The sequence below is a fragment of the Oryctolagus cuniculus genome, chromosome 8 (assembly GCF_964237555.1).
Source record: "Oryctolagus cuniculus chromosome 8, mOryCun1.1, whole genome shotgun sequence".
Lineage (NCBI taxonomy): Eukaryota > Metazoa > Chordata > Mammalia > Lagomorpha > Leporidae > Oryctolagus > Oryctolagus cuniculus.
Window position 1 is genome coordinate 138,552,752 of NC_091439.1, and position 16,162 is coordinate 138,568,913.

The 16,162-nt window shown below is 46.6% G+C and overlaps 1 protein-coding gene across 9 annotated transcripts in view; it reads right to left on the minus strand.

Annotated features, from left to right (window-relative positions):
• Positions 1-16,162, minus strand: part of FNIP2 (folliculin interacting protein 2) — a 135,372-nt gene that overhangs the window by 93,926 nt on the left and 25,284 nt on the right. Inside the window, exon 1 of one of the 9 annotated variants that reach the window (XM_051831666.2) lies at positions 1,906-2,787. The exons of 7 other annotated variants lie outside the window; for them this stretch is intronic. In XM_051831666.2, the coding sequence (XP_051687626.2) occupies positions 1,906-2,081 (176 nt within the window). In that variant the 5' untranslated portion in view covers positions 2,082-2,787. Of the gene's footprint in view, positions 1-1,905; positions 2,788-16,162 lie in introns of those variants that run through there. One more of the 9 variants, XM_051831669.2, reaches the window with a different exon arrangement.

Sequence of the window (16,162 nt, forward strand, 5' to 3'; positions counted from 1 at the left end):
CACAAGGCCCTACTACTACACCTTAGAATCTCAGAGAAGGACAAATTTTTTTTTTAAATAGCCTGAGCTGGGGCCAGTGCTGTGGCGCAGCAGGTTAAAGCCCTGACCTGAAGCACCAGCATCCCATATGGGTGCCAGTCCTAGTCCTGGCTGCTCCTCTTCCGAGCCAGCTCTCTGCTATGGCCTGGGAAAGCAGAAGATGGCTCAAGTGCTTGGGCCCCTGCAACCACATGGGAGACCTGGAAGAAGCTCCTGGCTCCTGGCTCCTGGCTTCGGATCGGTGCAGCTCCGCCGTTGCGGCCATCTGGGGAGTGAACCAGCAGATGGAAGACCTCTCTCTGTCTCTACCTCTCTCTGTAACTCTTCCAAATAAATAAAATAAATCTTAAAAAAAAAAAAAAAATATGAGCCAACTACATAGCTTAACAGTTGAGAGAGAAAAACTCAACAAAATCCAGGAGTCAGATACAAGGCCCCTGGGCAGCAGGTCTGGGATCCGGATCAGGATCCTGATAAGCTGAGTGTCATTCCATTACTCTGTTATCACTCAGCTTTCGTGATAAGAAACAGATAAAAACTTAAGACCAGAAAAGTGAAATTCTTATCTGAATACTGGGACATGTTTCTAAGGTGCCTCACCCTTCATTGCCTCTTGTCTACTAGCAGATCTCTGTATGGACAGCACATGACCCAACACTATAAAATACCGTGGTGGACCATCTCTCTCCACCTTATTAAGTTTCTACTAAAGAAAAAGATTTTTAGGCCAGCGCCATGCCTAATTAGGCTAATCCTCCGCCTTGCGGCACCGGCACACCGGGTTCTAGTCCCGGTCAGGGCACCGGATTCTGTCCCGGTTGCCCCTCTTCCAGGCCAGCTCTCTGCTGTGGCCCGGGAGTGCAGTGGAGGATGGCCCAAGTGCTTGGGCCCTGCACCTCATGGGAGACCAGGAGAAGCACCTGGCTCCTGCCATCGGATCAGTGCCGTGTGCCGGCTGCAGCGCGCCGGCCATTGGAGGGTGAACCAACGAACGGCAAAAGGAAGACCTTTCTCTCTGTCTCTCTCATTGTCCACTCTGCCTGTCCAAAAAAAAAAAAAAAAGAGAGAGAGAGATTTTTAACTGACAGAAGCTGATTCCTAACAGCCAAACCAAGAAACATACTCATGGAGAAAACAGTTTATGAAACACTAATTTTGAGAAAATTTCTGTATGGGGAAAAAATACACATTTATGTGAACTTACACACTTGCTTTTACACTAAGCATGAGACTCAGAGCTTAACTTTTGGCTCTCCTTCCTATCAAAAGATTTTGTAATAAATTGCAATTCTAAGATTTTTTTTCTTTTTATTAATATACAATAAAATTCTTTACAAATAGAGTTTCAGTTAAATGGTAGTACTACTGAAAATAATTTTCCCAAAATGGATGAAACAACCAACCTGAAAGAATGCAGCAAGGGCGATTTTTCCGACGAGCCACTTTATGAAAACCAGTTGACCGTAACACACGCCTCTCGGGACAACGCTCTTCCTCACTGCCCTGCCTCCCATCAGAGAAGCACAGCCACGCACCCACCCTGCAGACCACCGCCTGAGAACTGCCACGCTGTGCCTCATCTACGCACTGCGGAGGGACTTCAGACCTCAGCGTCCACGCTCCAACCAGGGACAAGGACGTAACCATGCCTCACAAGGCAGCTCCAGCGGAGGGAACAAGAAGAAAGCAGGTGGACAGGACTCACCACAGTCACTCAACACACCAGGCCTCCCCTCTCCTGTAAAGACGGCTTCTGATCCCCTTTCTCTACTCTCAGAAAACGACTTCAGATCACCACGATTCCACCTGCTTGCTAAGCAGTAACCTGGACAACAATCAGACTCCGAAACAACTAAAATTCCAAACCTGTTACGGAGTTCCTTGGGATCAGCGCCCCTTCCTACCCCGGCACGTCTTCCAGTCCTGGTGTGCAGAAGGGTCTTGCAGATCCGCCCAGCACCAGAAACAGCATCGCTAACACATCGGGCCGAATCCTGCCAGGCCCCTGGCCGGGTGGTGGTCTTTGCTGTGCCGCCACACATCTCTTCAGTGGTTAAGTGTTCTGCTTTGTCCTGAAGTCGACATGCACCTGGACATGAATCCTTGTCACTTGAGGGACATTCCACAGGACGAGGAGATCTAAAGGATCATCTCACTCACTACGCCGCATGTGAGGCAAGCTGCTCCCAGCAGCCTACTACTTTCTTCTTTCACAAGCGGGAAGAAAAAAAAAAAGCAGCGTGCTCATTGGTTATGTAAAACAAGCCCGCCAATGATTTAGGAAGTCAGATGCATCCACCTCCTATGAAACACGCTCTCAGGAACCCATCACAAACACTGCCCAATTCCCACTTCCTACTTTTGTTCCTAAGCTTGTACTCCAGTTGGCGAGACAAAACACTCAGCAGGCAGGTTGAGCAGCTTGGACTGACTCACTCCATCTGTGCTCCCTTGCTAGAGATTGTGTAGCAGTCAATTAATTGGTCACAAGACCTATTCAAATGGCTCTGGACAAACGCAGTGACTTGCCTTCAGCTGCAAGGTTGGGCTGACATTGGCCACACCACCCTTTTAATGCCTCTCATGTGAGCAAGCGTCAGCTGACGGGTCTTACCCTGCAACCTTGCAAAACTCTACCCATCGCAAATGACAGATGGTTAGCCACACAGTCAAAACATAGGATTTACACAGAAGGTGACACAAGGAGCAGTGCACAGGATGCCTAGTGGGGACGTTATCCTTGCTTTAAAAAAAAATAGTGATGATATTAAGAAGCCATAAATCCTCAAAACTTCTGCGCTGAATTCCTAGGCTCTGAATTCTGCACTAAATTGCCAGAACCCAAAAACAAAGCAGTTCAATTTTTAATCTTTCTCTCTGCCTCTCGAATTTTGTCAGTGCACACTCATGCGCCGTTTCACTCCCCAAATGCCCATAATGGCCACATGGAAACTCAGTCCAGGTCTCCCACAAGCGAGGCAGGAACCCCACCAGCATCATCACTGCTGCCTTCCAAGGTCTGCATGAGCAGGCAGCTAGCATGAGGAGCCAGAGACAGAGAGAGGTGCAGAAGCCTGAGACGCTGTCCAATATGGCATGTGTGTGGCTCAGCCTCTAGGTTAAACAGCCAGCCCAAAGCAGGTCAATTTCGACTTCTGACAATAACATACTTCATCTGAAGAATGCAAACAACCACAGAATCTGTGAGCTTGTTCAAAAAACATTTTTCTGTAGAAAAAAAAAAAAAAAAAACAGTCCCTGTAAGATAAGGCCGGGTCAAATCTTGATACAAGAAACTACAAGGACCGCTTCAATGCCCTCTGCTCTTCCTTGTCCTAGGATTTTGCTGATAAAGATACTGATGCACACTTTGCCTCAAAGGGGAACATATTTTGAGCTTAAAGCTTAGCAGCCATGGGCACAGTCTTATGCTGAGTTATTTTTTCTCTCCCTTGAACCAGCTTCAAAATCTTTATACTTTCCCTCCCTCTCCCCTCCCCCAGCCTTTTCTCTCTCTCTTACCAGAGAGGTAGAGAGAGAGACGGAGTTTTCCCATCTGCTAGTTCACTGCCCAAATGCCTCCAACAGCCATGGATGGGTCAGGCCAAAGTCCGACTCAATCCAGGTCTCCTTCATGAGTGGCAGGCCCCAAGCGCTTCAGCCACTACCTCTGCCTTCCAGGATATCCATTAGCAGGAAGCTGGAATGTGAAGCCAGGACTCGAACCCGGGCATCCCAAGCAGTATAAATGCTGTTCCAAAATCCTGCCCCTACCTTCTGTTTCCAGCAGACTCAGATAACTCACATAAGCACTGCAAAGACTTATCACTGCAGGCACAGGGCAGCTCAGTGAGCGCAGGCTAACAAGTAGGTCTCCTCTGGCCATCAAGTTCCAAATCAACCTCTGGGACCCGCCCAGGAGAAATGGGGGCAGCCTCAAAGTGCATGGGGCAGGGACTCTAACGATGCCTCCAGCGCCCTGAATTATATAAAACATGCCACCGAAGTGTTAGGGGAACACATCCCACTTTTTATGTACAAAAGATGCACTTTATGGGGCCAGCGCTATGGCATAACAGTTTAAAGCCACTGCCTGCGGTACCAGCATCCCATATCGGCATTGGTTCGATTCCCAGCTGCTCCACTTTCAGGCTATCACCCTGCTAATGAGCCTAGGAAAGCAGCAGAAGACGGTCCAAGTGCTTAGGTCCATGCACCCATGTGAGAAACCCGGAAGAAGCTCCCCGCTCCTGGCTTCAGCCTGGCCCAGCCCCAGCTGTTACTGCCATCAGGGGAGTGAACCAGGGCGGATGGAAGATTTCTCTCTCTCCTTCTCTCTGTAACTCGTTCAAATAAATAAGTCAATCTTTAAAAAAAAAAAAAAAAATCCCAATCCTATCCCCTTTCCAGGTGGCCAAAATGGTTTAAGTGATGGAAGCGATAAAAGATGAAAGTGACAACGTGGTTTCAAAGGGCGTTTGGAGGAGAACAGGATTCATCCAAAAGCGCTGAGACGCACTCCTCCTGAGCAGAAATCAAACCAGACGGCACGGGACACCCTCCCCCTCCGAGGGCCCCTTCCTCCAGGCGCTGCTGTAACTCAGCTGCAGCCGCGCGCCAGTCACCAATCCTGCCGCAGTCCACTCAGTTCACCTTCGAGCCGCCCTGTCCTTGCTGACGAGATGTTCGGACTTCACGGTGCTGACGGACAGACACTGCTGGGCCTGACTCGGCAGCTCCAAGGGAGCCTCAGAACTCAGACGCCTCGTGTGTTCCAGGATGCCGGTGCCGCCGGCCTGGGGACTGCACGTGTGAGAATCACTCCTTAGGAAAGTCCCCATTTCACTGTGAAGACACTGCCAGTCAGCTAGGCTACAAGATCATTCTGGTCCTTGAATTCCTCTAATATTTTCTGGCCACATTTTTAACACCTAACATATATATGCTTAGTGCATATTCCACAAGTGTATGTGTCCTCTGATCCTAACTAGATTATAAATGCTTTCAGTGTGAAGACTGGCTCTCGACATCCATCTTTGCACCTCCTACAGGTTTTATACCTGGTAGATGACTGACCAATTCTGATTTGTCTAACCACTGAATATTTGCATTAATACTAGGCTAGGACACTGCCTGCAAGAGATAGTTTACCAGGGCCAGTTAAGATACCAGCATCCGACACGAGTACTGGTTTGAGCTCCATTTCTGATCTAGCTCGCAGCTAATATGCCCAGGAGGCAGCGGATAATGGCCCAAGTACTTGGGCCCCTGCCATCCACGTGGGAGACAGGATAGAGTTGCAGACTCCTTGCTTTGGCCTGGCCCAGTCCCAGCCTTAGTTACGTGGGAAGTAAATCAGTGGATGGAAGATCTCTCTCTTTCCTCTATTTCTCTCTCGCACACATGCATGCTTTTAAATACGTAAAAATAAATCTTAAAAAAAAAAAAAAAGGCAACGCGCTTCAAGTGCCACACATTTGTCTCGCCCTCTCATTTACCACAGGCAAAGTCCTCTCTGGGGCTTTAACATCCTGAGGCCACTCCAGTCAATGCAACTCATGTGCAACCCTAACAGGACGGTTTTTAGACTTTCTGTTAAAGATTTATTTCACTTACTTGAAAGGCAGAGTTACAGAGAGGCAGAGGCAGAGGCAGAGAGAGAGAGGTGTTCCATCCGCTGGTTCACTCCCTAGGTAGCCCCAACAGCCAGAGCTGTCCTGATCTGAAGCCAGGAGCCATTTAAAAAGTGAAAATGTCCTTTGTTCTGTTGTTCTGCTTAATAGCCCTTAATTCCAAGGTAAAAATCTGGTAAAATGTTAACAGAGAGCTACATCAAAACCACAACCATCTTATTCAAAAGGACTGCCTCTCAATAACCCCAGATCTTGCTGAATTTCAGCAGAAGCTCTGGTAACGGAGAAGTAGTAACTGCACCAGCACAAACATCCCCCAAAGAATTCTCTTCTGAGACCCTTGCGCAGCTCCGACAGTACCCAAGAGAAGGCATGTTCAGACCGTGAGCGCCCAGAGGTCTGCCCTCCGCCTCAGCCGACCCCGTTTCTCCATCTCCCCCTTCCGAAATCGAATCGCACACCTATCTGTACAGGTGCTCTTTACTGGTATCACACTGGGCACCCTGCCCTAACACCAAATCGTACAACGTATCATCAACCTAGCTAGCTCTCCGCAGGATTAACTTCTGTCTCCTTTACACAGTTCACCCACGTGTGACAGATCACCTGGGGTGCCCACGGTTTACGCACTTAGAGAACAGTCAGCGATCGCTGAGGGGACTCACGCTCCACTGCCGGTCGGCGCACTGACTGGAACGGCCGCTGCCACCAGTGATCCTGCCACAACACAGCCAGCGGCACGGCGCTGGAAGGGGGAACCAGAGAAGGAAGTTCTGAACCCACGTGGTACAGGGAGGGAGGGAGAGCACTGGCTCCATTTTTTAACCTGCTTTGTATACTGTTTCCAAGCCCGTGTCCCCTACCCTGGGTGGTCCTACAGAACAGCATCAAGCTTACCAGTCAGTTCGCCGCAGCACGCAGATCCCCAGGCGAACGCCTGGGGCTCAAGACACCACTCTATGGCTTTTGCCCATGGCCAGCTCTCCCGTCAAGCTGCGCACTGCTGGCTTCAGCACCCCACTTCCTCCCCAGACGCTTCCAGTGCTGGGCTCCCCGGACCTCGCTGAAATTCCAGATGAGACATCCGAGAACAAGGTCCGCTCCAGGGCTCGATTTAGAGTCGGGAGGATGAAAGCCAGGCAAGTTTCAAGGGAATCACGGTTGCGCTTCTGTCCTCCCTCAACCTCATGCTCTCAGGTGATAAAACGCAGAGACCATGAAATGTCATGAAAACACTGAGAGGTGGGTTTCAAAGAAAAAAAAAATGAGGCCTGATTGAGCTCTCCAGAAAGCCAGTCACAGAATTCTCAACTACTGGATTGTTCTCTGCTCATTTACATTATCCTGACAACAAATGAGGAAGAATGCATTGGGGGAGGGGGAGCAGCAGGTGTGAGACCCCAGCAAGCACCATTGACAGACCCCCCTCTGTCTTGGGGCAGTTCCCTCTCTTTCATAGTGCTTCCTCCATGTCCACAAACAACTGATCACAAACCTATCTACCTGAGAATCTCACACTGTGGTCCCCCGAATCTCAAATACAGAGATTACGGGATGCTGTTTCTTGATCTACACTCTGTGAACACGAAGCCAGCAGAACAGCACGATTCAGTACGAAGAACGAAGAACGGTAAAATCAAAAAAGGCCCTCACGCTAGTCTGGAGGAAGTGGGCTAAGGCAAGGGGATGTGAGAACCTTTCAAGGAAACAGTATCCAAGGGGACCAGGCTTCGGACAGGGATTCAGGATCGGAAGCAAGTCTGCTTTCCAAACTGTGGCCAGGGATGGCTCCTAATAGCTAAGCAGCAGTGGGTCCAGGCGCTGCCAGTGCGGTGTGCAGTCAGAAATTCACACAACCTGCCCTAATACTACCTAAACTCCCTTGATGAGTTCAGCGCTTGAGCAATTGGACAAAACACACACTCAGTCCGATGAGCTAGAAAATAGAGTCAGAGGGCGCTGTCTTTCGTGCTTCCTTAATTCACAGTAAACAGACAGTACTACTTTCTTTTGGCAGATGAGAAGGATGAAGCATGGAAAGGTTACGAATTTGGCCCGTGGTGTGGATCTTGTCCATGGGAAAGCAGGACTTGAGTCGGGGCATATCTGCCCGTCCTCTCATTGTTCCCCCAAGATTCGTCCACTTGTGCCTGCCCATCTGTAGCCAGACTTGGGAAGAAGGTGAGGAGGAGGTAGTTGGCTAACATTGACGGATAAATCAAATCTCCTATCTGTTTAGATTCTAATCCAGTCGTCTGAGGACAAGGTCTCGGTCACGTGCTCTGTGGGTGACTAAGTCTCTTGTCAGACACCTTGCCATGAACCCTGCCCTGCTGTCCTGCAAACAATCGCTGTGCAGGAGCCAACCACACCAGCTCCCCCACGGGCGGCCTGGTCTGCCCTCTGCTCCCCCACCAGCTCCAGGCCAGCATTTTCTAGCCAGGAGAAGGCTCCTAGGCACAGTGATTTCTTAGACCCAGATTATCAGTGGACAGTATTATCAACCAGTATTATGTTTTTGACTCAAAACGCGGGACTTCCTAGGAAATAACTGGGATTTCAGATTCAGTTAAAACTTACATGAAAACTCAGGATGATCTGTAGTTCCTAATTACAATCTAGACTGTTCTTTAATCCCACATCTCCATACATGGACGAGCAAAGCATCAGGCATCCGGCACAAGGCAGACACTCAGCAACTGAACGAATGAATGAGTGCCATGTCTTCATAAAATCTGTGCCATACAAGCAGTCTACGTATTACAATGTTAACTAAAAAGAAAAGGTTTCAAAACTGTATAGGTACTCTGGTAACAAGCACACTTTTTAAAAAACACCAACAACCAGAAAGAAACATCAGAAAGTCTTCAAGTGGCCCGACTAAAGTTACTTCTCTTTCTACAAGTTTCCAATTTTCCATAATAGGCATGTATTACACAGAAGCAATGAGTAAAACTATTTTATTTTGTAAAAATCCTCACCAATAGTGACTTATTTATTCTGCAGGCTTTATTATAAAAGAATTGTTAGAGTCAAAACAATCTCAGATTGCTAAAAGGAAAAAGAGGGAAAAAAGAAAAAAGCACTCATTCTACACACACTATTTTTCTTTCAACATAATTGCCACTGTTAATATTTATATAAGCCAGCAGCTTATATAAATACAGCTACAGCTATTGCCCTCTGAAAGCATCTAACTAAAAACAAAACTCCACAACTTCCCTTTCTTTGGTGATTTTTATTTAGCAATTAGCAAGCAGCAATTCAATCTCATAGCAGTGAGAGGAATCTTTAACTGCGCACATTTTACTTTACTCATCTGCCCAAGGACCAGCTGTTGATAATACAGAGACAAGGGGAAAAGGCAAGACTCCTGAGGGCCCCCGACCTGGGCAAAGAGCTGCAGCAGAGCTGTGGCTGTGGCTAACCACTTCATATCTGAACTTTAGCATGGAAAAGCGGTGGCCAGGTCAGGCCTGCTTGCGAACCAGAGGGTTGTGAAGCTCAAGCTCCGTGTTGGCAGTTGTAAAACTCTGCCCACAACAACGGGCGCCGCTCAGTAAAATGATTCACTCTTTCCAGAATCAATCAGATCACCAACAATTTAGACAAAGAATTTCATGACTTTTTTTTTAAAGGTCCAAGATCAGACCTTGATCTGTTTTCCTCACGTATGTTTTTTACAATCCATCTTCGTGTTTCGCCAGTTAACAACAGCCCCGTGACTGTTTAAGATTTCCAAAAGTTACAAAGACGTTACCAACAAAATATTATATAACCTTTAAAGTTTAACTCCAATCTCAAGCCAGGTTGTTGCTAGGACTTGGACCTTAGCAGAGGTATCAGTAGTTAAAACCTGCTTAAGAAGCTGGAAGCTGAGCTGTTGGGTTGGGGCCATCATCTCCAGAATCATTCACAGGCTTCAAGTTCTCTGCAAATCACGTGAGCAGGGCACATGCTTTCAGAGTAATGTAGAAGGCACCTTCAAGAGCTGTTCCAGAAATTTCTAATCAAAACATTTGCTCACTCTATCTCTTGGAAAACAGCTCTAGAGTGATGCAAGTTTTTAATGTTCCCATTCTCCCCATGAAAACCATCATTATTTTTACCAAGACTACATAATTCATGAAAAACATATTTGAAAAAATGCCTCGTAGAGCACTCTCGGCTATAGCTCTCCATCCCCCTTCCATTTAGATGTACAACTCTAACAGATTGAAGACTTTTCTGTTGATGCCTCGAGACAGAATCAGGCTCCAAGTCAGCCTGCAAGGCAGAGCTACCTAGTCAGAGCCAAGTCCTCGGATGCTGTCGGTGCTGCAAAGTGACACCTTACATACACAAACCAAAAGCGAAGCTTTAGCCGCCATGGCTGGGCATGGAGGCCTTTTGTGCCAAGTCCTCGCATTGTCCTGCACCGTCTCATGCCCTGTGTTCCACCCAGAGGAACGACCCACCTGGTCCCTGAGTCTTCCTGGAGAACAGTGTTTCTATGCAAAGTCCTCTCTAACATTTTCAAGTATTTATAACCTTTACACATTTATGACATGGAGATAGAACCACCTCACAGAAGAGTAAATGATCCACTCAATTCACTGTAAACACATCAACAAACAATAACTACTGTTTCAAATATTACCGCCCCAGCAGTCATTGCGGAATTACAAGTTATTCATTAATCTGTGTTGTCATTAAATGAGCTACCAAATGGGATTACCAAAAGAGCACCGGGCACTCTTCTACAATTTAGGAAGGTACCTTACTACTTCTGCAGAACAACTTCTGTGTGCACTTACCGTTAAAATAAGCTATCTACAGACTGAAGGCTCCACTCATTCATCCTTTCAAATGTACGATGGGCCAGACCTGCTCAGGATCCTGCTGACAACTAAACAACACTGATCCAAACTCCTGTCTTATTAGGCCTATATGAAAGTGATACAAGAGGGAACCAGCGATTTAGAAAAATACCTGGTATGTCAAAGCAAAGGATAAGCGCAACAGCAGAAAATAAAGCAAGTGAAAGGCAAGCATAGGAACACTGACGGGGAGGGAGACTTCGCTATCCATCCCACCATACAGAGATTAAAGACGGGGGTGAAGACGTGGTAGGCATTGTGGCACAGGGGGTAAAGCCACCACCTGCAGTGCCTGCATCCCATATGGGTGCTGGTTTATGCCCTGGCTGCTCCACTTCCTCAACAGCGCTCTGCTAATGGCCTGGGAAAAGCAGATGGCGGCCCACATGCTTGGGGCCCCTCCATCCATGCGGGAAACCAGAAAGAAGCTCCTGGCTCCCAACTCTGGCCTCACCCAGCCCCTGCCAATGAGGCCATCTGGAGGGTGAACCAGCAGATGGAAGATCTAACTCTTTGAAATAAATAAATCTTAAAAAAAAAAAAAAAGCCTTGGGTAATAAAAAATCTGAAGCTTTTGGGCTTCCTATGGTTGACAGTGTAAATAACTGCAAATAGGATATAAAGAGAAAAATGAATTTGGCATGCCAACAGTCTCAAGACAGGTATGATAGTATAAGGGGGCTTCCACTGTGGTGAGATAGGGTATTGCTACAAGTACCCAGAGTACTGACGCCCTCTCTTCACTAAGCACTGGCAACATGAAGGCCAGGCAACAAGTTTTATATGGCGCGCATGGCACCCCTGGCTCTCTTGACCCCTGCCCTGGGAGAGACAGCAGCTTCCACTGCCCCTACCCTAATCCAAACACCGTGTCTTCCCAGGACAATTACAACAGTCTTCTCACTGGTCCCACTCATTCTTGGCCTGCTGCAAATCCACTTGATGGGAAAGATAATGGACAGAACAACTGCAAAGTTAATGAGAATTACTCAAGGAAACCCACATTGAGCTTAAGACGCTTCTCTCCTGTTCTCATCTCTCTCAATCAGTTCTCCACGACAAGGCTGAGGACTGGGAATTCAGGGGATGCGAGCATCAGGCAACAAATGGTACACACACAACCAGTGAAATTAAAGCTTTCCATGTGATAAATTTGTCACTGGTAAATTACAACAGGAAGACTCCTGAAGTGCCTTAGGAGTCCAACGGCCACAAAGCTGTTAGAAGGGTGCTTGGGAGCAGACAGAAGTCAGTTTTGAGAAGAGACAGCTGGGAAAACACATCCAGCTATGAATCAGCAGCCTCTCAGTTCTGAGTCAGCTCCTCATGATAAGGCTGTGGAGTGGGAACTCGGGGGACTCCAGGACCAGGAGTGTAGTCACGGTCAGCAGCAGCCCCACTGAGAGGCTGTCATGCCAGGGTAGAGAGCCTGGACCGGAAGGCAAGAGCTGTATCTAGTCCAGGCCCAGGCACTCACGTCCCACATGACCGGGGAAAGAGTTTCCTCAGCTATAAATAAAAGGGTGATGAGGATACTTACTCCAGCTATCTGAGGGCTGCTGAAAATGTCAAATTGAGCATTTCAAAGTTGCACTGCAAAACCATAAAGCCCCAGACAAACGAGATGTGTGCGTGTGTTTTAATACACACAAGCTCAAAAGTATTCACTGTCCCATTTGAGTTGCTCACAGATGACTATTGTATTTATGCAAGATGCCAAGAAATTATCTTGGTCACAGTGATGTCTGGAAAACGACTTCACGCGACCCAAAAGTCAATCACCTCCTCACCCCAAAATGTAGCCAATTTCCCCGGGAGCTCCAGGCAATCAAGCACTGGGGAAAAAAAAAAAAAAAAACCAACCAGCAAGCCCCTTTAAACTCCACAACAAATTTTAATAGCTAAAATTTTTTATCTATAAAACAATTAACTTTTGAATTAATAGTAGGCATTCTCTCCCCCTGATAAGTCCCCTTTCAACCTTCTGTGTACCTCCACACACCAGTCTCCCCTTCTGGAATGCTCACTCTCATGCTGAATCCTTCCCACTCTTTCAGGACACAAGCCCTTGGCCATCTGCTCTACAAAGCCAACCCCCAGTGGCCCTGTACCCAACATGCGGAACAGAAGAACAGAATGAAAATCCTATGTAATGCCTCCTGAGGATTCTCTGCATTTCTTACAGCTCAGAGCGTCCCTGACCACCGCCACGGTTCAACTTTTCCCTTGGATATCCTGTGTAAGGCGAATCGCTGGGTCTCACACTGCCATGGGTCTTGGTTTAGAGAAGAGTGGCCTCCAGGCCATGTGTGATTCCCACACAGTGACATGTGTGGAAACGGTGTCTATTCCAGGTAATCTTGGATCTGTATTTACATTTTTTAATAAATAGCTTTCAAATTTTAATGCTTTAGCTGCTATTATAAGGTATTTATCTCTCCTTGTACCTCAGATACACCATAGTGTTAGTTTCAAGTTCCTTAGTCAGATGACAAATTTCTCAAGGGCATGAACCACACCTTAAATTTCTTTCTGTTTTGCTTGTATTGTTAAGCTAACACCAAGCAGAGAGAAGGTCCTTCAGCAAACTGTTCTTAAATTGGATGTCTTTATATATATTTTTATTTATTTATGTGAAAGGCTCAGTGACTGAAGGAGACAGACAGATTCTCCGTCCTCTTGGTTTACTCCCCAAGTGGCTACAATGGCCTGGGGCTGGGCCAGGCCAAAGCCAGGGGCCAAGAACTCCATCCAGGACTCCCACACACGTGGCAAGGGCCCAACTATTTGGGGCATCTTCCACTGCCTTCCCAGGCACATTAGCAGGGAACTGGAGCAGAAGCTGAGGCAGGACTCAATCCCAGGCACTGTAATATGAGATGTGGGTGAACTAAGTGGCAGTTTGACCTGCGACGTCACAACGCCTGCCCCAAATTAGATATTTTTAAATGAACCTTCTTTCATCATACAAATTCAAGCAGTCTTTCAAATAAGCTGTTCACTTAAGTTCTGAACAACAGTCACTCTCTCAGGGACAACAGAACCTCCTAATACCTAGCTCAGTATGAAATAGAGCCAAGTGTTCTGAAAAAATTACACATCTGAAAATCTGATTGTATCTGATTAATCCAAACACAAGTTAGAGGCAGGCACTTGATGCAGTAGCTTAGTCATGTGTGGGATCCTCAGGGCCTCCTCCTCTGATCCAGCTTGCTACCAGTGCACACTGCGGGAGGCAGCAGGTGACGGCTCCAGGCCTGGAGCCACTGCCCCATGTGGGATCCTCAGGGCCTCCTCCTCTGATCCAGCTTGCTACCAGTGCACACTGCGGGAGGCAGCAGGTGACGGCTCCAGGCCTGGAGCCACTGCCCCATGCGGGAGATCGGATGGAGCTTTGGCCTGGCTGCTGCAGGCAGAACAGAGGATCACTCCTGTCTCTGTCTCACTGCCTTTCAAACAAAATGAAGATAAATTACACTGTTTTTACAGACATATACACAAAGCTAATGCTAACACTGATACCTATTCTTAGAGTTTCATTTATTTTCACCTAGTAGAACTGTTTTGAATGTTGACTTCATTTATTTACTACAAAAAAAAAATTCCCAAGGAAAAAGAGTAAGAAATTTCTTAGAGAAAAGTTTTCTCAGCAAAGCGAATTTTTAGTATCCATGACAGTAATTCTCCTGTTTATAAGGACATACATTCAGGTAAACCAGGAACTTTACTGGCATTATGAATACAACTGCACCCAAGAACTTTACAAGTATACCATTTAATACAACTATTTTCACATTCTTCCCTGAAAACCAAAGAAGTAATTCAAAGGGACCAGTGCTATCCAATGGAAACATTATGTGAGCCTCATAATTAATTTTAAATGTTCTAGTGCCCAAATTTAAAAGAGTAAAAAGAAATAGGTGAAATAAATTTTAATCATTTTATTTAACCCGACATATACAAAATTTTATTTCTATGCTATCAGTACTGAAAATTTAATTTATAGAAAAATTTGTTTATTTTATTAAGAGACAAAGAGACATGGAGGCCTCCCATGGCTGATTCACTCCTCAAATGGCCACAAAGCCCAGGGCTGGGCCAGGCTGAAGCCAGGAGCCTGCAAACTCCCAGGTCTCTCACACAGGTGGCAGGGACCCAACCACCTGCTGCTGCTTCCAAGGGTACACGTTATCAAAGTGGAACCAGGACTTGAACCTAGGCACTCTGACATGGAACACAGGTATCCCAAACAGCAGCTTAACTGCTAAGTCAGATGCCCACCCCAATATAAAAAATTATTAATGAAATATTCTACATCATTTTTTCATACTATGGTCTTTGAAATCCATGGTGCACTTTACAAACTAGCTATGTTTAAGATTTTTATTTTTAATTAGTTTTTAACATTCAGTAGAGCTGGCAGATAAAATTCTAGCAATATGATATTCCCTTCCTGTCACCCTCCCTCCTCCTTCTCCCTTTATTTCTGAAATAACATTTTAAATTTACATTACAATAAAGGCTTAATGCTTCACCAGAAAGAAGTTTAACAAGTAAACATAAAAAAGACCCCAGTTCTGTGGAAATATGGCCAATGGATATAAACAATTCAGAATGGAAAAATGACCATTTCACCCATACACAGTAAATTTTAAAGTTATCACAGTTCATTAGCACTACAGTAGTATGACATCCTTAACTACTGGTTTGACAAAGGTATGAAAGAAGGTTTCACAAAACTATTTGCAGCAATACTGACACATATAAGGATGTCTTTTTAATTTTTTATTTATTTGAAAGGCAGAGTCACAAAGAGAGAGAGGAAGACACACACATACAGAGAGAGAGAGAGGAGGGAGAGACAGAGACCTTTCATCTACTGGTTCACTCCCCAAAAAGTCACAACAGCCAGCGCTGGGCCAGGCTGAAACCAGGAGCCAGGAGTTTCATCCGGGTCTCCCACACGGGTGCAGGGGCCCAAGGAAGAAGCACAATGGTGCTGTTTCCATGGATTTACCTCTGTTCCATTTCCAAACTCCATCATGGCCACAGATGAGGAAAGATTCAAACCTCACCCAGCAGGGAGTGGGATGCTGTGTTCAGAGTCGTCAGCGAAACCTTCGATGTGCTGGAGAGGAAGCCGGCCCCTGCCCCAGGCCTCGCCCCAGCAGAACCGAGAATCATTACCTCCGCTCACCAAACCATGGGCCTGTGCATCCGCCCACCGCAGGTGCCATAAGAATGAAAATCACATGATAAGAGAACTGAAAATTGAAGAATTATGAAGTAACAAGGAGAATTCTGCAAGTATAATATCCATCACTCTGCCTCCCCATAAAAGAAACTATCTCACAGCCTTGAGCCAACTCGGCAGCAGATCTTGACTGACCACTCAGCTCCTTCCCTCCTCTCCTAACCACCACCAATCAACCAATTCCAATTCTTCTTCAGTGTCCCTCCAAGGCATAGACATGTTGTCTGTGGGGGGCTCATCAACTGAAAAAGTGCACTGTATTCTGTGCAGTAAGAACCGTGCCACTCTGTGATACCTTGCATGGCCCTCTTTATACCTTCTTGGACACCTGGGCTCTGAGATTCCTGGCTCATGTCTCAGGGCTACTGGAGTCTCTG